At 40.5% G+C, this 21,944-nt stretch overlaps 1 protein-coding gene across 1 annotated transcript in view; it reads right to left on the minus strand.

Annotated features, from left to right (window-relative positions):
- Positions 1–299: 299 nt before the first annotated feature.
- LOC137973954 (uncharacterized) overlaps positions 300–21,944 on the minus strand; it is a 57,412-nt gene continuing 35,767 nt past the window's right edge. Inside the window, exons 11-22 of the mRNA XM_068820862.1 lie at positions 17,037–17,203; positions 13,780–13,917; positions 12,881–13,039; positions 10,916–11,000; positions 9,442–9,614; positions 8,617–8,700; positions 7,113–7,331; positions 6,136–6,254; positions 5,376–5,510; positions 4,421–4,523; positions 2,845–2,968; positions 300–1,307 (exon numbers count right to left, since the gene is read on the minus strand). Coding sequence (XP_068676963.1) covers positions 1,078–1,307; positions 2,845–2,968; positions 4,421–4,523; positions 5,376–5,510; positions 6,136–6,254; positions 7,113–7,331; positions 8,617–8,700; positions 9,442–9,614; positions 10,916–11,000; positions 12,881–13,039; positions 13,780–13,917; positions 17,037–17,203 — 1,736 coding nt within the window. The 3' untranslated portion in view covers positions 300–1,077. The remainder of the gene's footprint in view (positions 1,308–2,844; positions 2,969–4,420; positions 4,524–5,375; positions 5,511–6,135; positions 6,255–7,112; positions 7,332–8,616; positions 8,701–9,441; positions 9,615–10,915; positions 11,001–12,880; positions 13,040–13,779; positions 13,918–17,036; positions 17,204–21,944) is intronic.

Here is a 21,944-nt window from a genome sequence, read left to right on the forward strand (position 1 = left end):
AAAGACATGAATGCTCCCTCCCCTGGGCCCATATTTTACTAACCCTTTGACTCTCACGAGTGATCAGCATTCAAATTCTCCTCACAATTTCCAAGAAACCTCATTCAGACAAGTATTGAGAATGAAAATACCAGGTGTAATCTTGACATAACGCCAAATTCTCATGACTACCAAACAAAGAAATCCTACTACTTAGGAGAATGAACGTTTCGATCTTGGGAATGAAAGGGTTGATTAACCCCCTCTCCCCACCCCCCTCCCCCAAAACAGAGAAAAACCATGAAAAACGACAAAAAAGTAAAGCATTCATTATTTTATTCAAAATATGACAGCGTTTTTCTTTCTGCACTTTCTCACTACGACGCCTATACTAATTACAAAATACTACAAAAATTGAATAAATAAGCATAAAATAAACATCCGTCTTTTTTTCAAAAAAAGTTGTAAAAATAATGACACACGAATGGTCTTAAATATAAAGCCACGACTTTTCAAAAGGTGGACTGCGCTGGATAGTGATTTTTTTTCATCCACTCTTCAGAACAACTTGGGAGTGGTAAATAAATATGCAAATTGCAAAAAAGAAAACGTGATTCATCTTGGTTCAAACCAGTTCCAACAATTTTACGAAAATGTGTTTTTGGCAAGATTGACTCTACAACACTGTTTTGCAAAAAGGCAACGTTATGGTACCACATGAAACACCAATCATTGCTTAAGAAATTTCACTCATTAAGTGCACTTGTATTTCAAAATTCACCTCAGTGATCTCTAGACTCAGAGCCACCTTAACCTTTAAAATTGAGGGTAGCTCTTAATCCGCTCCAATTTTTTTCTTACTTTGCTAAGAATTTCAATTTAGCCTGCTAATTACTTTCCAGCAAATCAAAATGGGCATCATCGACTTAGTTTTAGGTAAATGCTTTGAAGACAATATTGCATGTTTTTATATGGATCTCCTGTGCCCTCTTCCAACATTGCCAAGAAACGTCTGGCATCAAAATGTGACGAATTCGGTCAGGAATCCCTCGTTTTCGAACCGTATAATTCGAGAACCATTACTTATTTTCTAAACGTCTAGAAAAATTCAGTCTTTACAACAGCTGCCGCGGGATCGTTCAGGTAATCCTGGGCGAATTTTATAATCTGTTGTGAGTTGATCCCATCAAGACGTGCCTGGACACTAGACCCCAGGTCTTGTAGTTCACTGACTGGGGGATAAAATGCAGCGTGCTGATGGTCATCAGGCTGGATAATGCACAAGCGTGGATAGCGATACAATACTGGCACATCCTCGGCCAGTCTCCCTGCAAGAATAAAGATAATTTAAAACCAACAACAAAGCAACACAAAAGAGACCTTATCACGGCTTAAGCCGCTGCCTTGACGAGCAAACAAGGCGAAAGGAATTTAGACTGGCCGTATGACTTTTGGAATATGTCACTTCGAATAATTTACGAATGAGACATCGAAGGTCTATTGAACGAATGCATAAATGGCGGCCAAAAATGTATTCTTTTGTTTATGTGCTAATGAGACTCACTAGCCTCGCTCTCAAGCAACATTTCTGTTATATTTTGTCCATCCAAACGAGGCTAGTGAGGCTAATTAGCACATAAACAAAAGAATATTTTTTTGGCCGCCATTTATGCATTCGGTCTATAGTAAAGGATAACACTAGACAATTTTTAAGCCGAACTCTTGCAAAAAGAGGCCTTTGGCAAACCTTTCAATTTTTCAGTCTATTTGTCTGTATTGTTCTCCTGCGCCGGAGCATGTACTTTGGCAAGAACCTTCCCTTCTAAGTTTATACATTTTTCAGAAGCAGCATTTCTTTAAATTTGTATACCCATCAGGATGGCAGCTTTACCACCGAGAAGCAGAAGAAGACAACAACTTGTGTCGCAATTTGTGTCACATTGCGAGACAAGGTGTTTGAAGGGGATCAATGGACAACAATTCTTCCATCTTGTCACGTTTTCCATGAATGAAAGAAACACTTTCATTGGCTGTTGCCACAAACCGTTACCTCACAAACTGGAAAGACATGTTACACCACGCATAGCTTCATTGCAACGTGGCGAGAAGTATTGCGACTTGTCTCACAATGCTTTTGGCCATTGCAAGGTGCGTTAAATTGGGCAATGTTTGGTGCAAACAAGTGGCAAGAAAATTGCATAATGCATCAGCACCTTCAACTGTTTTGTATGAAAATGCTCCCTTTATGTCGCTTCAATAAAACGTGGCTGCTTATTATGCGAGAGAATAAGCTGTACCCAAAAACTAACGTGACGCAGCTTGGGGGGTCACAGTAGAAAGACTTTCCGAAATTTCAAACTGGAATCTTTGTTTTGGGAGGCGGCAAAATATGTCAATCTATATTGGAGTTCAAATAAACTTACTGTATCACACAAGCGAAACATTTACATGACATGTTCATTGATATTGCAGTCTTAAACTCCATATTTGTGACTTTAAGATTAAATGAACAGTACAATCGCGTTTGCAAGTTTCCATTCAGAGCAAAGGACCAACTCTAACCCTAAAAGCCTATCCTCCTTGTCTTGCTTAAACTTTCAATATATAATTCGTGACTGCTTTGGAGGGCTGCAATCCATGCCCTGAGCGATGTGCAAAGTCCTAAATTCTTAGTTTGTCCTCAAGGCGTTCATACCAAACAAATGAAAACGTTTTGCATAAACCGAAGTTCAATTCCTGCAGGAAAAGTTCGGGATCCAACACGTCGCTGTCTCAAGGTGTGAAAAAAAAAAAGGAAAGCATATTAAAGAACAATCATTTAGGAAATCCACTATGCATATAACAGAACTCACTGCTGTGGCTTACCAAAAGCATTTTTAGCATGGTAGTCCTTGGGTACAAATCTGCTGGCCCAGTGAGCAAACTCGTCGATATCCAATATAACAAAGACCATGTCTCTATACATAGCATAGGCTGCTTCTGTCAGCTCCTGAAAAATTGGCAGAACTCATTTAAGGACGGTGCCTACTATTGATATTGCGCATACGGTCTGCGCATCTCGAGACACTCGGGCTTCCTATGGGTGATGCTATGCGGAGAATTGAGAACTTAGCAAGTGCTCTTGGTATCCAAAACGATAACTGGGGGTGACCGTGCATTTTTCAGAGATAAGTAAGTTTCAATTTGGAAGAGAATGCCATAAATTACTTTGTATTTTCCAACCTTTTACAAATATTGTTGATTAATTATCTTTGAAAAATGCGTGGTTATCCCCAATTTTCTTTCGGATATCAATAACACCTGTCAAGGTCTGCTTTTTTCGCAAATTCATAAACCACCGTCCCCAAAGGAAGCTCATGATTAATGGTGAATTCAGTAGTAATGAGTGATACTCATTTACCACCGACCGGTTGGCTCAGCTGCTTAAGCATCAGACTAGCGTTTGGGAGGTCGTGAGTCCGACTCTGGCCAGACAAGCTCTCAGAGTCTTTAAATAACTGAGGAGAAAGTGATGCCTTCGTCATAACATGCGCGATAAGGACCATAAACCGTAGGCCTTGTCTCATCACCACGACCTTAACCAGAAGTCTAACCACAAAGTGATGCCTGAAGTTCTCAGGCTCAAGAAGACAGCTTGTGACACATTGTGCCGTGTTTTCAAAGTACCATTAATCTCGTTATGCAGTTGCGTCTGTTATGTGTGTTTCTTGTTCCAATGTTTAACCGCAGAGGTACATGAAACTAGTTGGGACTAGATCTTTTGCGATACAACCACGAAGGAGATTGCAGACACAAATGGGCTGCACTGTAAGTATCGCAGTGTCCCATTCAATTTACTTAAATGGTCCATAATACAACACGTGCAGTGACTTGATATCGATAAAACCTCCTCCTTATTAGTAAGCGGTGTTTCATCCGATATAAAGTCACTGTACGTGACATATAGCTCGTTTTTCTTGAATGCTAATGTTCTCCCCTCACAATTTGGACCTTTGTTCCGAGTAACGACGGACACGCTTTTTGTGGAATGTTTTTGCCGCCGTTCAAAAACCTCGCAGCACCTGCTTTATCGGGTCTAAAAAGCACTGCTGCTCGTTTTGTAAGCATTTCTTAAGTTCTAAATAAATGTTGCCACTTTCTGAACTGAATGTCTGTATTTGATACTCAGGATTTTGCTATCATTGCAGTCTGTCGAACAGTTCGAAATATACATTGCATAAAACGAAAGGAAACGTATTGTGTGGTTTCGATAGATGTTATCCCATCTTTTCATGTCACTCAATAGCATTTACACTTGTACGACCAACGTTGACTGGCGGGGGTATGTGCAAAGCCTATTACGTTTTTTTTGTATGAAATATATCCTGTGTCACACCATAGCATAGCATTAACACTTTTAGAGTATTCGAATGGATTTGTTTAACAGCACAACTTTCCTTACCCTGTAAAATGAGCTGGAGTTGGTAATATTTTCTTTATGTGCCAGCGCAAGTAGCATTGGAAGGTCATGTGCGAATGGTTCAAAGCTGGCATCTTCGTCAGACCTACAAAAAAGAAAAAAAAATTAGTTTAAGATCATACTGTGTTCTGGTTGTCTATAGATACACAGCTGACAGTGTCACTTTAAAGTTCCCTAGATATATCGCAATGAGGGATTGCAGGAAAGTCGCCCTCCTCGTTACTGAGCGAGCGACTCTGCTAGCTATGTGGAGCTAATGAGCAAATTATTTAACCTTCCTGTTTAAAGTCGACGGTGTCATATATTATATAAATGATTTGTTTGTAATTAAGATGGTAAACGATGCGAACTCTTTGTGCACCAGTACTGTAAAACCTTCTCTATGAAAGATCCAGTTGCAAATGGAGCTATACTCCTGAGAATCAGCTAGTGCAGAGGATGATACAGCGGTAATGAAAACTGAGATGATGATGATGATGCTGACCATGATGATGACGACGACAATGTTGATTAAAAGTATGATAACGAGAATGATGACGCCATAATGACGACATGATGACAAGATGGATGACGATTATGACGACAATGATGATGATAATGGCGATGTCCATGATTAGGTATTGTGATAAGTTTATTTCGAAATATTGAGTCTGCTTAATGGCAAAAAACCCCAGAGGATAAATAAGCTACAATCTTGGACAAAGTAGACGGAAATTTTTACCTCCCCCCCCCCCCCTCCCAATAAAGGATGGGAAAATGGCGCGTTTTGGCTTTTGCGCGGCTTCATCCTTGATTTGGGGGGGGGGGGGGGATGGGGGTTTGCTGTTCCATTTGATTCTATCCAAGATTGTTGTATTTAAAGTACTAGGGACAGCGAGGGCTAGACTCAAACCGAAGGGCAGGGGTTTAGAAAAGCAAGGAGAATGCCAGCAATTACCCTAATTTGGTGTGGAATGCAGCAAAGGTCATGTGAAGGACAGGCAGCCGTCGATGATCATGAACAAATTTCAACACAACATCTGTGCATCTTCTGTGATCATGTTCACATTTGAAGTTTTTTGGCACGTCATATCTGAAACAACAAAGACGAAAAAAGCTAACAGAAAAAAAAAAAGTAACAATTGTTCGAAGCTCTAGATTTTCACTATTTATTACAACTAAACTTTCAGATTGCCGAGCAATGGTCATGCATAGGCAATACCACTGATTGACTCTCTTTTGAAGCTATTTATCCGTCGACGATTATTCGGGAAGACTCGGCAAAATCCGAGTGCTGCGAACAAGTGCTGAACCAGTGACCTTAGGATTTTCGGATGCGCTACGACTGAGATAAAGGAGCCTCGGAGTAGCTCTGCCATTATACCAGTTTCGGAGAAATATATCTCAATACCCTTTCGACTTAATTAAGGAGGTCATGAATTTGAAGCCTGGGAAATGATCAAGCTTGTGTTCACATCGATGGTCACTTGGGCTGAGTTGCAGATCTCTTGCTTGTCAAGCGCATTTGAATATGTCAATAGAAAATGCGCTACATAAATTCATTACCAAATTCATTACCATAACCTAACAAAAATCCAATCTGAATTTGCTTCTCTTGGAGGAGGAATCCATTGATTGAATTTACTTTCGCACTGTACGGTTTTAATAAAGGAACAATATATCAATTAATTAAAGAAATAATAAATTGGATCCTTCACCTGTGTATGTCATGAAACATATGCAGCTTAGAGTCCCTCTGAGTATTGATTGTAGTCTCAACATTACGACCCAACTGGAAGACTTTAACTCGCACGCCATCACTCCGTTGAAGCTCCAACTACAAGAAAAGTGTTTTTTGATTACTGCAATATAATTACCCTATAGACAAACAATAAAAATATTATTTTTGAGGATGTAACACTATGCGCCATGTTATCAACAGCCATGATTTTTTGGATGAAAATGAGAAATGACACGACCATTTATTTTCTTGATGTTGTAATGTCAAGCAGCTTCGAATAGTTCTGAAAACCGATTTTGACGATATAGCCCCCTGGATGACGGCAAATAAACTACTACTTGATATCAAAAAGAAAAATTATATGTTCTTAATTTATTATACTTTAATACGTAATATTTTATTGAAGAAATGTAGAAGTGACACTCGCACATAATTGGACAATTTAAACTGCTACTATGACCAAAAAATCAATTTTCATTTTTCTTTAGATTTCAAAACTATGTTAACTAAACAGTAAGTTACCCAAGCTTTAATCCTTGATTAAACAAAGATAACGATGAAATGATATATGAAATGGATCATATATGAACTGCGGATATGAAATCAAGTGAAGCTATGATCCTCGCAATTTTTGCAATTGCACAGTAGAACTTTAAGCAATTACCCCTTAGTATGGTCATCTACCTACATGTATGTTGCGAACTCAAAATTCATCTGCTGCAAAAACGTTCTGTTCGTGCCTTGTTTTGCCAAGAAAGGCGATATACCGAGATATGAGATATGATGAGATATGACGTAGGTGAAGAAGCAACAAGGAAATCTAGTTTTCTTGATGCATATAGGTGAGTCAGTTCGGGCTGGGTGGGATGTAACATTGAGCCAAATGTCCTGTCAGCCCCCCTTAGTCAGATAATAAGCACCGGGCATTTTTATTAGGGCTGGACGCCAACTAACCTTTGATAAAACAAGATCAGTTTCTTTTGCCTTCACTTTGCTCCCATCGTCAACAACATCTTGGGTATGTGTTGCATAACATGAAACTCGACCAAACAGCAGCTCACAGATTAGTTTAAAGCAGCGGAAATGATACCATTTGTTTCTTAGACTTGGAGGAAGATAACGTCGAGCTAAGGAGCGAGTGTACACAGTACCAATCAATCGAACATCAACATCCTATGGAAGATGAACACACAAAGTCGTGAGCACAAACCTCACTTTAACGATCACGTATTTTGGCATACATCTGTTGGCTAATTGAAAGCACGACAGTCTTAAATATTGCCCGACAAATTTAAAAGTATTTTTTTATTGCTTGATTTCAAGATCTGGAAATATAAGAAATTATGATCTCGTCAACGTCCTTTTCTTCCTCCGTACGTACCGTAATTTACTTGTAATTTGCGTTTTTCCAAATCAGATTATAAATTGATCTGGGAAAAGCAGTAAGGACCCTCGAAAAGTGTGAGAAAAGGTGCTATTTAACAATTTCTTTGAGGGGCCACTCTCAAAGCAATTTTAACGTTTATCGGTCGGAACAGGCTTCATGTCAAAACGTAGGGCAGTAACTAGCTCAAACGAGCTATCACTAGTAAGTTATTACAGCAACTTCCCTGCTTGCAGTCGGAGTATATATTTGAGAGGGAGGGAAGGGAAACTGTACTCTTGCTCCGTTGAGCATGCGCTGAGGGTTGCCAGGCTACCAAAGATCTTTACAAACGATTAAAAGGCTCACCAAACTTATAATGGCAAAACAACAATAATGCAGTAACATCCCGTGTTCAGTGTTCGCATGCGTTTTCATAAACGTAAGAAAAAGCTGTTTCAAACATTAGTTCGTTTTGTTCTTTTGCCTTTTCTGAGATAACGACAACGGCGTGCATGTAATTACGAGCATTTCTGGATAAAAGAGCTAATACGAGGGATATTGAAAAACCCACAGTACACACGATTTTACAAAGAGTCGGCCATGGGCCGGAGTATCTGATGTTGAGGTCTGCATTTGTTTGTGCCGTCTTGTAACTTTTTTTCACATGGCCACCATGTTAGATAACTGTAAATTCTCTATTTTCGCATTCCCCATAACACACTTTGTCTGCCCCCCCCCCCCCCCCAAATTTTGCATAAACCATTGTTTTTCAAATGCTCTTGGGAATATGTAGTGTCCCCAAGAGCACTTGAAAGCAATGGTTTATGCCAAATCTGGGGGGGAGGGGGGAGGGGGGGCAGTCAAACAAATAGAATGGTTAAAATATTTCCATCGTAAAAACTGAGGCGTGCACAGACTTCAGTCCTTCCACTACGCAGACTTGCCTGCAAATAACCAAACATGAAAGGAATGACAGCCGGCTGTTCGCAGGATCACGTCCTGCTGTGCCTTTGCCATCTGTGCTAACCACATCAATTCATAACACCAATAACGGAAGGCGTTATCAAGATTTGTTGTAAACTAAGTTTATACCATGTCAGGAAGAGAACTGAATAAAAAGGATTTGTCCACAGCGGGTTGACTGACGTTGGATAACCATTCCAGCACCTGCTTTGCCTGGTGATAGAAATTAAAGGAAAAAAAGAAACAAATAAATGAATGAATGAATGAGAGAGTGGTAGAGTGAGTGAGTGAGAGAGTAAACAGTAAACAGTAAATCTTTATTGCACCTTACTCTCCAAAGGGAGGTATCGGTCTCGTTACAATAAAGGTGATGATATCTACTAGAATAACTAATTAACTAAAAGATCACACAATTACGTGTAATACAACTGGTATAAAATTATTATTTTTAATTATTTTGCATTTAGGATGTCTGTTCTCTTCTGAGTGATTGAGTGAGTGAGTTAGGTTTGTCAGGTTGTTTCTCCATATTATTATTACTATGACAATTGTTTTTATTACTATGTCTTGCCGACACTTTTTTACTTGTAAATACATTTTTATTAATACTACACGTTTTTTAATATAGTTTTTATTGTAATAAGTAGTATATTTATTGTAATTTTATATCTGGAAATAAAGTTTTTTTTTTTTTTTGTGATAGTGAAGAAAGAATTAATTAATTCATGATTATTTAATCAACTCATAGCCAGATTAGTGAATGAATGATCGCATGAATGGACAAATGGATGGTTAACAAACGAGTGGATGGAGGGGTGGATAAATGAATGAATGGATGGATAAAGTAATTAAAGAAAACCAGACCACACAAACACCGTCATTCCCTTTCGAGGGTCAATTAAAGTTCGTTCATTGTAACTCGAGATGCACTCCGGGAAGTAAAATAAAACTCACTATTACAGGTCCATGGTAATCTAGTCTGAGGTAGGTGGGCTGCGAACTCGAACAACTTTCTACTGCTGACCAGCTAAGACTGCGGAATGCGGTAAGTGTTGGGTAGCCTGTGATACCATACCGCTGACATGTGAGTGGATCCGATGAACAGTTGTGTATGTACAAAGAAGCACCTAGAAAGAAATGAAAATTAACCAACTACTGAAATCTATGGGTAGACTGTGACTAATTCCCCGGAAGACACAACCGAAAAAAAATCAGTTCTGATTGGCAGAGAGCGAGTTCATTGATACCAACAAGTGCAGATATTCGCAATTGCGTCATGAGATTATGATTGGTTAGATTTTTGAGAACATAAATGTAAAAAATAAGTGTCACAAGTTGAAACTGGTTTACATGTGGTGAGCCTCTTTATGGCGTTTTATTTGAATATAATGCCACAATGCATTTAGAGAGTTTCAAACAATGAAAACAACGGCGGGCGACTTCAGTAGGTTTTCTAAGCTGAAAACAGCCATAAAAACGAGATATGTCCGGAAATGTACATAATTTAAATTAGACGCACTCTGATTTTCAAGTTGCTTTTTTTGCCCAAAATCACTTGCACCTGATAATTAACAGCACAAAGTCAGACCTCTAAACTAAACGTAAAATGTGAAGTAACCTTATTTACAGTCGATAACTCGTAACAGTAATTCAACTGACAAACCTGTGGTCGACAGTGCGCTCATTTTATTCCCCCCTCACCATCAGTGTTCGGTTTTACGGGTATTTAAAGCTACTACTTAGGTTACACTGAAAGGAAAGAAGTCGAAAGAAGTATGGGAGATTCGGGGAGCGAACTTGGGACCTCTTGCACAAAGACCACGCACTAAACGACTGCGCCATCCTTGCCCCTTCCAGTCCTCATGCAAAGGTAAGCATGTTTGACAACTGTTGTTGTGTCACACACACCAACTTGAGTTTGCCAACATAACTTTGCCGTGTGAAGGCCGCTTAAAGGGGCTTGGTCACGCAATTTTAGGCAATCAGCATTGATCAAATGGTCATAGAATTAACTGAAATAACAAAATAACGGCTCAAAACTATAGAAGAACTCAAACAAAACACAGGAAAGCTAAGAAGGGACAAGGATGGACAAAACTGGGGAGGATTGAAATGGATTGCATTTGGCTAAATTTGAAAAACGTCGGCCCACCTTTTTTTCAGATTTATATCCGTTGATATCAAAATGTCATTTAAACAGCTGGAAAATCATTCTCAGTTGTTATGTGGCCGTGATTTTGCAAATGAAAGACTCTTGCTCTGCCAATTTGAAGTTTAGAGCTCATAACTAACAAAATTAAACAAAATTACCTAAAACAGCGTGACCTAGCCCCTTTAAGGGTTATTTCGTTTGCAACACCAACACGTCCGGCGTAACCGATGAACATGAAAACTAAAGATTGCTTGTCCTAAGAGGCAAAGTACACACCTAAAAACTTGCTATCTATTGCTATCTGTTGAATGGTTGGCATCACGTTATTGCAGTAGCTGCAACCATTGATAAGAAATACAACCTGTGAAGAAAATAAAATAGGAAAAAACTCTTAGCAGAGGAAGCACTTGCCACTGATCAATTGCTGATCCATTTTTCTTTTTCCTCTCCCAATTTACAGAGGTCTATGGCGTATTGTGTCATTTTTCTGAAGACAAGAAACCACTAGAACTACTGGAGAACATAAACAACGTCAAAATGGCAGCCTACAGTATCTGGGCTTCTATCAGAGAATATACATCTACATCTACATGTTCCAGCACTCGGCAAAGTCCCTGGCTTATGGCTGTTCCTGCTTAGGTGGCCTCATACACCGAAAGCCTTTTAAAGACATGACTGCCAAGCCGGTCACTTCTGCTGGAGAGAACAGGACAGCCACAACACCGGGGACTACATCCCCTACTCTTATCGAATAGTTTGTAGGTTCTTTAACGCCCCACAGGGAACTTATGAACATAAAAGGTATTTGTGAGACGGGGCCTACGGTTGATAGTCCTTATCCGAGAAGACTTGAAAGTCTAACCATTTGCAGACGAAATTACAAAGGCAGCACTTTCTCCTCAGTTATTTTAAGATCCTGAGTGTTGATCCGGCTGGGGTTCAAACCCGCGACCTCCCGCGTGACAGCACGATGCTCAGCCAACTGAGGCACCGGTATGATCCTTTCAATTCACCCGCCTTGAAATATTCCTACATGTAGATCCGCCACTGGACTATCCAATTGATGGCACTGAGCTATAAAATACTAGTGGGAGAAAGACCATTAAACTAGGTTCATGTGGCAATCGTCCTGCTTTACTGATAGGACTGATATTGTCCATTTATGAATAACGAGATGAATTTATCAACAATGACTCTGGAACACTCGGAAAAAAATCCCGCGTGTCTTCTATACATTAGTGCTAGTAGTAATAGGAAGGTCGTATGTAAGACTTCTGCAACAGAGCACTCAGATTTTTCAGAGTGCGCCAAAGTCACTATTGAAAATATTAAATACATTTCAGTGGCGGATCCAAGGGGAGTGGCGGATCCAGGGTGAGGGTCGGGGGGGTCCAGAACCCCCCTTCCCTAACCGAATTTTTTTTACTACTTGTTTGAGTCTACAATTCTCGCATCGCCCATTATTACTCAACTCGTTGACTTGTTTTTTGATGAAGAGCCATTCTATTTTGCCACTAATCTGAAAAAAGTTTCTGTAGTGTTATTCTGGGTCAAGGTTTGGACCCCCCCTATCAAAACTTCCTGGATCCGCCCCAGCATTTCTTCGTGCATTAACTGGGGTAGACATTACTATCTTCTTAATTACAACTGGGAGAATGCGATCTTCCGACAATTTCAGAAATGATATTGTGACCTAATTTGATGCCCGTGCCAGCAGAGCCTTTCTTAACTCGACGAGAAAGGACTCTGCAGAAATCGTGTTAAGTCTTTATTGAGTATGTGCAAGCCGTTGCTTGGAGACAGTTTCAAACCCAGGCCAAGGCTCGATCGCACTCCTAGACGCCATATCGATTTTCGTACTGAAAGCTCGATTTTGACCTTCGCCTTGTCAAAAATATGATGCACGCGCTGCCTAAACAGGTTTGACGGGAGTGACTAGCCCAGAAATTTGGGCTGCGGCGACTTAAAAGACTTAACATGATTTCTGCAGAGCCTCAGTCTCTTGCTAGCCATTTGGTTTGTTTTAGAGAGGCTCTGCACGCAGGGTGGCTCCCACGAGTCTCCTATACCTTAGTGGTAAAGAACCCAAAGTTGGAATCGACTCATGCAAAGGAGCATTCAGATTGTTTAGCTGAGAATCCCCGAGTCAACTTTGATAAAAACATCGGCTTTTGATTTGTTAACCGGGATTTCATCCTCTGTCTCCTCCATACACAAAAACACAACTGTCTCCACACTTACCAGTGCTACCGAAAAAAATTGAGATGGGTGTTTCGTTGTTAAGGAGGAATATGATTTCACTGGTCCAATTGATGATTGCTCTATTAATGATGACCAAGTCTTGTCGGTTACATAACTGAATTGAAATTTCTTTGGCTTGAATGTTGCACGATCCGCGACCTATTTCAGGCAATTCACAACAAAAGAATAATTGACAATAACAGTCAGAGGACAGAGTATCAAAAATGAGCTTCCTTTAAAAAGGGTAGAATAACTGGAAGTTTTTTAACCTACAGCTTTTTTTCACAAATCAAATTACATCAACGCAAATCAAATCAAATGTTGTCGTTCAATGAGGGGAAAACCAAGAGTACATCTTGGGGAAGATTAAAGAACAGACAATATTGAACCTACCAAAATGTGACTTCACGTCTTGGGAATAATCTACCGGACTACGTTAGGAGGGATCTTTCTCGCAACATCTTTAAAGGATTTTTAAACTAGCTTAATTTGTTGACAGGGGTAAAATACAGCTGTCAACTTTGTGTTTTTTGACGTTATTATTATTGTCTCTCCAGGTCTTTAGAATTGAACTTTGCAAATAACCCGTAATTATTATTATTATTTCTTTTGGTTCTTACTTGCTTCTGTATTTGGCACGTTCACGTTTAAACGAGTCTATGACTCATTCGTGTAACGTGGGTAAATCAACAACAACCACTACCACTACCGCTACCGCTACCGCTACCGCTACTACTACTACTACTACTACTACTACTACTACTACTACTACTACTACTACTACTACTACTACTACTACTACTACTACTACATGAAAGTCAAAGATAACAATAAGCTGAGCTACCCATGAAAATAATTCGAGGAAAATCATTTCTGACAATACAATATAGGCCACCCACCTTAATTTTCCACCAATCAGGTGGCACGTCTGGTCCATATACAAGAGCTTTCTGCCCAAACTCTGCTGTTTCTATCAGAGTTTGGTTCTCAGCATCCACAGCACATGTCTCATCCTCCACTTGCAGATAACAGACGTTCTGGTGGAATCGCAAACATGTAACAAAGTGATCGCCTGAGTTTACTTGAACTGTCAACTTATTCAGTAGGTATGACATCGACTTCAGCATCAGAGGGTGGTGTGTTGGAGTCCTCAATGGACGAAACACCACTTACAGTGGTCATCAAAGAGAATAAAGTACTCGATTGGACGTTCCAGATGTTAACTCTTTTGTCTCTAGCGGGCTTCCCATTGATGAGTAAAAGAAATCAATCTGTGTGAGTTTAAGGGGGGAGGGGGAGGCTTTCAAGTTGACATTCATACTGTTAACCCATTGCAATTTCCCCCCCCCCCCCCCCCATTCCACCTGACCCGAGGGGTTTTCCACTGATGAACAAAATCATTCATCTGATGTTCTGTTAGTGGGAGAGATCCATGTTGGTAACATTCATGTTGTTAATATCTGGTGAAATAATTCTTTCTGTGTCCTAAACATAATGAAAACATCTCCAAAGAACTAAATGCCTCGTCATCAGTCTCAATTGCACCATTTGCGAAGAAATGTCATAGAGGCTTTTTGCTTTGTACGTGTTAAGTAATATAATTTAACGTCAGTTTCTCCTGCATAAACAGCAAGCTTTGGGAAGCACTTTCATCACATAAAGCAGCTCCACTAGTTTGCTTCAGCAATCAGTCGTAAAGTTCTGTGCATTTCAGAGTTCACGTTAAATTAGTCCTGTGGCAGGAAGTGAGGGAGCAGACAAGAAATAGAAACCTAAAAACCGTTTAAACAAGACTTTCTGTGGAGCATAAAAGGACCTGACTACGGTCAAAACCTTGACAGCAACAGGAGAAATGCAAGAAAGGGCTGTAACATTTAATGCTTTGTCTGTATACACAATTAAAGGCCACACCATTAACTTAGCTCACAGATATCGACAAGGCAATACTGAGAAATAAGTAAATCCGCACAAACTTGTTTTAGCTGTCGTGACATCAACACAAAAAAGAAGACGTGACTGCCTTCCCCCCCCCCCCCCCCCACGCACACACACAAACACACACCCCACCCCTTAAGGGGCCTTAACCATACTTTGGCTTTTACACCTATCATTGGTACAGCCAAATGGGTGGAACAGTTCCCCTAACTCTGAAACAATAATCAAACCAACTTAGCTAATTTAACACAGTGTATGTATCAATCTTTCTTTCAGGCCATAACACGATAAGCTCAATTTACAGCTTTGGTCTCTGCTTGCTACCTCAAACTGCCTTTTACTCCTTGTTTTTGGAAACAAGTTGATACTTTTAGCACACTGAAACGTCAGCAAATTGTTGTGAGGACGACTTCAATTCAAAATTTTGCGTTGTGCATAGACTTTCCTTGCATTTGACATGCACATTACTACATGTAGCTTTCCCCCAAGAAGTCACACTGTCTTACAAATTTTACTCTGTTTAACAACAGACCATTTCAACAACAGACGATCTCATTTAGGGATCAGGGGTGAAAGTGTAAACAACATCTACATCCATTCACGTGGGACAATGTGTACACTTTTGGAGGATTAATTAAAAGGCAAGGTTTTGTTTTGCGTCTTCTCTTTTAGAAAGCCTCTTGTCTTACTTGACCGTTTACCTACAAGAATACCCCTTCAAAAGATTACATACATACATACTTAATTGACCGCTGCCCATAGGGGCTTTTCAGGGCCAATGAAACACAATCAACGAAACAACAGAAGACAACAATTACAACTGTTAAGAATCCCAACTGGCCGGAGGCAAACCAGTTGGCTATTTACAAGTGCAGCTAGGAAGTTGAACCAGGGACTACCAGAAACAGGGTCTTGAACCCGGGATCTCCGGATCTCAAGGCAAGCGCCCTAACCACTGGGCCACACTGCCTCCTTGAAGAGATCCTCACACTTATGTGAACAATATAAGCAATTGTCTCTTTTCGACACCTGAAAAATTCAGGCGGCTTAAATGGGATTCGAACCCATGACCCTCTGCGATGCTGGTGCAATGCTCGACAAACTGAGCTTTGAAGCCACTCAGTTGGGAGCAGGTCAATTTGTTGGGCTCATTTGTTCCCTGAAAGGACTGATGAACCCCTGAATACCCCTCTTTAACATCATTCAAGAAAGGAAATAAGCACAATGAAAATCATGATGTATCTTGTTTGTACCTTTGAGGGCGAATTGAGAATGAGTTCAACTTGCGAGGAAGACTTTGTTTTAGTACAGAATAACGTATCGTAAGGTAAATTAAAGAAACCAAACCGCATATTGATAAAAAAGAAATGCCGGAACACCTTGTCCTGTTGATTGTAAACCACATTATACAGGATTTATTGTATGTTAAAGTTATGATTTGTTTGAAAATTAAGAAATCATAAACATGCTTGTAACCGGATACGAATACATTCAAGAGGTTGCTTAAAGGAACAATGTCACGTTATTTTAGGGTGTTTAGGGGAAATATGTAGTTAATCACGAGTTTAAAACTCAAAAATGGTGAATAAATGTGAAATTCCTTTACTCATCTGGTAAAATTATCGTTACATCACAAACAAGATGATTCTGAGAAAAAAAAACGACCTTTATCCAGGCGATTTGCCATAAACTTGAAAACATCAAGCCGACTTTTTTCAAGATTACCCAAATGCAATCGGTTTGAATCCTGTCCATTTGTGTCCATCCATGCTTCTCTTTCCTTTTGTTGTATTTCTTTTATGTTGTTAAACAGATTTAAGTGCTTATTGCAACGCTTTACCTTTTGGGCATTTTGGGTGTCATGAAATTACATGTCCATCATTTTGCGTTTTGACATGGCCCCTTAAATCGCCTTCAGCGGCTCTAGCTTCTTGATTACTTAGCAAACCTCCCAAGTGAATCCATGACTCGATAGCAGGTTACACGCTGCACACTTACAGTTTCATTTTTAACAAAATTTGAAAGCTAAAGAAACTCCGGTTAAAATACGATCAAGCGACAATTTTTCGTTTTTGCAAAAATGGGTATATAATTCTGAGAGCAATGGATTGTCCATCAGCTTTCGCCAGCTCTCTCGCGAGCAGCATGCATCCATGGACACAAAGAGTTTGCATAACTGGCCAATCAGATTACACTCTTTGCAGCACAAGATATAACACACCTTAGAGTCACTGCTCTCTTTCCATGGATTATAGATCTCATCATCGACACCATCATCCATTGAAAACACAGTTGATAACAAGTTAACAGACAACTGCTTTAAAAACTTGTAAAGCAGCAAAGGTGTTGGAATTCCTCTATCAAATACTTGCTGTTTAATAAAAAATCCTGTTTGATAAAAAAGTAAAAAACAAATTAGAAAAAAAGACCGAGAATATTGTTAGCCAAAATAATAATCACAAACAAGTCTCCACATTTGGACAGAGTGTGAAAATATCATCACATGGAAACCTCGATGGCACACTTCCAGGTATTTACTCAGAGTTGATTTAAATTGACCATTTAATCAATGTTTATCATACTAATTACGTCATAGCGATGTTTGTTCCACGGTAACTGCACCGGCATTAGGTGTAAAGGAAATTGCATAAGTTGACCTGTTTCTCCTGTGCAGGGTGCAACAAATGCGCTTTATCAAAACATGATGGCATGCAAATTGAACAACAGCTATGTCACCTTCAAGAACATACATAACCACAAGCACTCACTGTAACAGCTGATGAAGCGTTACTGTACAAACACGTGTTGCACCATGAGAGGAAGCACGAAGGTCTAACTGTAAGTACCTCAAAGGAATGCTAGTAGGACGTACTAGGATTGCTAAACTAATGTTTACTGAATGATGGCCAAATAATTCAAGGAATCGAATTTGGAAGAGAATTATCCACACATGTGAAAACTCTAACAAGAGAGACCAAAACAGAGGAATTTTCCAGCGAACCTGGCAAACTCTCTAACTTTTGGTGGCTCTTTCTTAGGTGGCTTTATGCATTCTAACTGTGCAGCCTTTTCCACTTCAGATGAAAAAAAAAACGCAACATTAATTGTTGCAAATTATTTAGTGAACTGTTAATCAAGCCTTCTTTTCATGTTACATCGAACTGTATGAGGTGTGCCACCCGTCAGTTCACATGAAAAAACGCAACATACATTGCAACAAATTATCTAGTAAATGGTTAAACCTAGTGACATTTCATGTTACATCGAACTGTATGAGGTGCGCCACCCACCAGTTCAGATGAAAAAACGCAACATACATAAGTAGTTGTATGCGCTCATTCAGACCGGATTTGACAGGTAGTCATCAAATGACGTCATCAATCAAAGAACAAAAGAAGGGGACGTGTATAAATTGCGCGATTCGCACGTATTTGAGCCAAACGTTCTTGTGCTGTGTCGAAGAGGAATGATTTAACTCTGTCCTTTTCTGTAACTCTGTCCTTTCGTCCCTCAGTTGCCACTCTGCCCATAAAAAATCAATCAATCAACAAAGAAACATGGAAATTAAACCCTTCAACACCGCCAAATATATTTTTAAGAGTCTCTCAGACAAATCATGTAGCGAATCCATATCAAAGAAGTCATAAGAATGAAAACGTTTTTATAATCATCAGAATTAGTCTTTAACATCACCACCTTAGATACATGTAAATCCATTTTCCAGAGTTTGTATAAAAGAACAACACCTACCATTCTGCAAAAACACGTTTGCTGATCTTGCGTCACTGGATTTCTTTCGTGCAATAGCTTCTTTTCTGGTTTATAGCTTCAATCTGTTTGTTGGAATGAGGGTCCATGAACGTATCTTGGAAACTAGAGTCCAGCAGATTGGGACAATATTGCAAGGGCAGAATTTAACCCATGCACTGACCCACGGATTACGCCGGGCATTGGAACGCTTACTGGATATTCCTGATTAATTATCGTATTTCTTTTCGTTTAAGTTCCAATTGGCTCGATAATAATTTTCACAGCGTGCGATTTCAAGCAGGAGAGTGGCGTAATGATATTAGACGGGTCGATGAATTCATGAATGTAATGAGTGGCATGCTAAACTCCAATAAACAATTTGAACTGAACGATACCTTTCAATTAGAATTTGTTCACATGCGTGCCAGTCCACAGGGTGGGGGACATGGTAGAGATTATAAGCCCTGTCACCAAAGCCTCAACGAAGTTCCGCTTGAAGAAAAAATGTCCCAAGGAATGAACAGAATTTGTGCTGTGATCGGGCCATCGTTACAGCGAAAGCTGTCGTGGACAACCATCCTAACTGGCGTAGTTTCCAGCGAGGCTTCACCATCCAATGAAATGAGGCTATTGCTTTACATACAGAAGCCAATGTGAAACCCGGCTCGGTTTTCCCTCGTCCCCTCCCTATTTCAAAAATATGTTTTGCGTTTGGCAAAGGCAAGAAACAATTGGCGATCCTCAATAAAACAGGAATTACGATACCCTCACTTCCTTACCAGGCTTTTTTAGTGCCAGTTATTTCTGCGGGCGTTATTTACATCCGTATGACCATTTGGGGCAACATGCATGTCCTAATCCGACTGGAATTCACTGCCCTGCCTGCTGTCAAGAAACATGCTCTGATTACCATGAGGCATACAAAACTAAACAGTTGGCTTCCAGCTGTTCCAATAGCTGTCTTCTATGGACCCTCCTGTCTGGAACTCCATAGTAGCAAAGCACAAGATGGGAAACCTAGCGGTCCTGAAAAACCATCCATCTGTCAAGCGCGACGGAAATGCGCCCATTGCCGAAAACTCCTCGTGGGAAGGAAAGAAAAAGGTGATCATTGCTGCGGTCGGGGTGAATGTCCCTCGTGTCGTGAACAAGTGGACCTTAACACTCATCAATGCTACATTCAGAAGGCCAAGGACCCTGATGAAATCCGGGAAGAGAAACGAGCAGTGCAACTGGCCAAGCGAAAAAAATGGCGGCATCAACAAGGAGGAGACGCCTCAGTGGGGTTATGAACCCTTCGATCCCATACAGAGACGGAAAACCAAGTAGAATCAGACGAGTATAAGGAACCCCTTTTAGTGATTTTGACGTAGGAGCCATGCCGGTCACTGGGAAACATATTGCCAACTTAGTCGTAGGAATGTCCGCAGAAAATACCGACCCCAAAATCTCTTGCGGACCCTAATGCGTTGATCATTTCTTTGAGTGGTCATAGGTCTTGACGGAAGAGGAAACCCAACAAATCACAGTCTTGGTCCATAATTTTAAAGGGTACAATTCCTATTTCATCGTCGACGCATTGCACCATCGCAAACAAGGGTTAAAGCAGGTTCGCAATAGCATTAAAGTACTGGAACTGACTTATCTGGGAGGCTACATTCGTTTTATTGACTCCATGTCGTTTATACCCGGATCTCTCTCTTCTTTCACAAAAACATTTGGACTTGACCCTGATCACTTTAAAAAAGGTTACTTTCCTCATTTTTTCAATACCTGGGCCAATATGGAGAATGATTACCATGGTGAACTGCCTCCTATCTGATCCTCTCCCCCACGTTTCACCGTCTTTTATCCAAAGCCTTTTTTATACCGTACCCTGCCGCACCACTCACACCCCCATAGGCGGCTGCTTTACCAGCGGCAGTCAATGCAGGAAGGGCTAACGCGAATAATGGAAAAATACCTCCTTCTAGGGTTTGGTTCCCGCCTCGTTTGAGTAACCCATGTTTTATGGCGAGGAACGCGTTTTTGACGTGTTCGTGTTGCAGGCATGATGTAAAATGATAGGTATGTAAAGTGGGGTCTTTTTTAAAAAGAACAATGACAACGACACGGTTTTTTTATTTTCATTTTTATTATTAGCAATTTATTTCAATGATACATAGCTTCGCCCCAAGAACAACACGCCTGACTATTTTCTACCCCGTCCACAATATCCGTTTGAAGTGATGGGGGTAACTGTACTAGGATGCGATGGCCTCCTTGGTGATCGTTGGCTACTAAATCATGTAAAGAAAAATCATCCATGAATTCATGCATGCTCTTGCCTCGACACCGTGCTTGCAAAAACAATAAAGCGTAATGCATGCAAGAGCGGCTGTTCAAACTTTGTAAGCTTCGCTTGTTGTGGTGGATGACGGGAAAATAGCGCCAGATCCATTCCAAGACATGAGTACTCCGTACGTATCCATAGGAAGCATATAACTGTTGAGGATCTCGCAGGTATCTCCCGAAGTCCACAAACCCAACAAATGACGTCCAGGTTGTCCTTTAGGGTCTGTGTTGAAAATCACAGCCCTATGCGTCTGTCTCCCAGCCGTTTGGCAGAGTGGTGGTAATTGATCTTCAGGGTACACACCCCAAAACATGCGTCTCAATACTGGGTCGCGTTTTGCCAATGCTGTTAACTGTCGGTCACTTAAGGGTACTAGTTCCATCGATGTTTGTTGTAGCAGTGCTTGATGATACTGTTACACAGGTAATGCAAGTGGTTGTATTCAGAAAGGTCTGAATTTTTAAATGTCGTAATTCACCACGCCCATGCCACTGATATCCATCACGCTTTCAAACTCGCCCCATACCACCACCATCAGATTTTGACCAGGATTAGCCCCAAAATTGATCTCCAGGGTGACATCACCTTGCTGTTGTGGGTTTCGCAAGGGGTTATCCGCATCTCCTCCTGTGACATTATTAAACAGGTACAGCGTGCAATTCTTGTTGTGGCCCCAATCCCCTGGTTTCAGCAAACTTTCTTGGTGTTTACGCAGAGCACAGCTGGCTTGCAGGAAGCGATGGTAGCCCCACAAATCTTTCTTGTTATCATTCTGATTGAGTTCCAAGGTTTTGTACGGATATTTCTCAACGCATATGATTTGACGAATGCGGGTCACCCCAAACTTTTGGAAGGCAAATGGGTAATGATCTAAATTTCCGCTGTAGGTGCGACTGTCCAGTAATCCCACCATTAGACGATCCGGTACGTGGCCTTGAAACAGATGTTTTCTTAAAAATGGTACTCTCCCCGTCCAAGGTGAATGTCCGAACATCCATGTACATGGTAAGGTACCGAGCCCACATGCCTTTGTTATGCCTTCGT

Source organism: Montipora foliosa, chromosome 10, assembly GCF_036669935.1.
Source record: "Montipora foliosa isolate CH-2021 chromosome 10, ASM3666993v2, whole genome shotgun sequence".
NCBI classification, from domain to species: Eukaryota; Metazoa; Cnidaria; class Anthozoa; order Scleractinia; family Acroporidae; genus Montipora; species Montipora foliosa.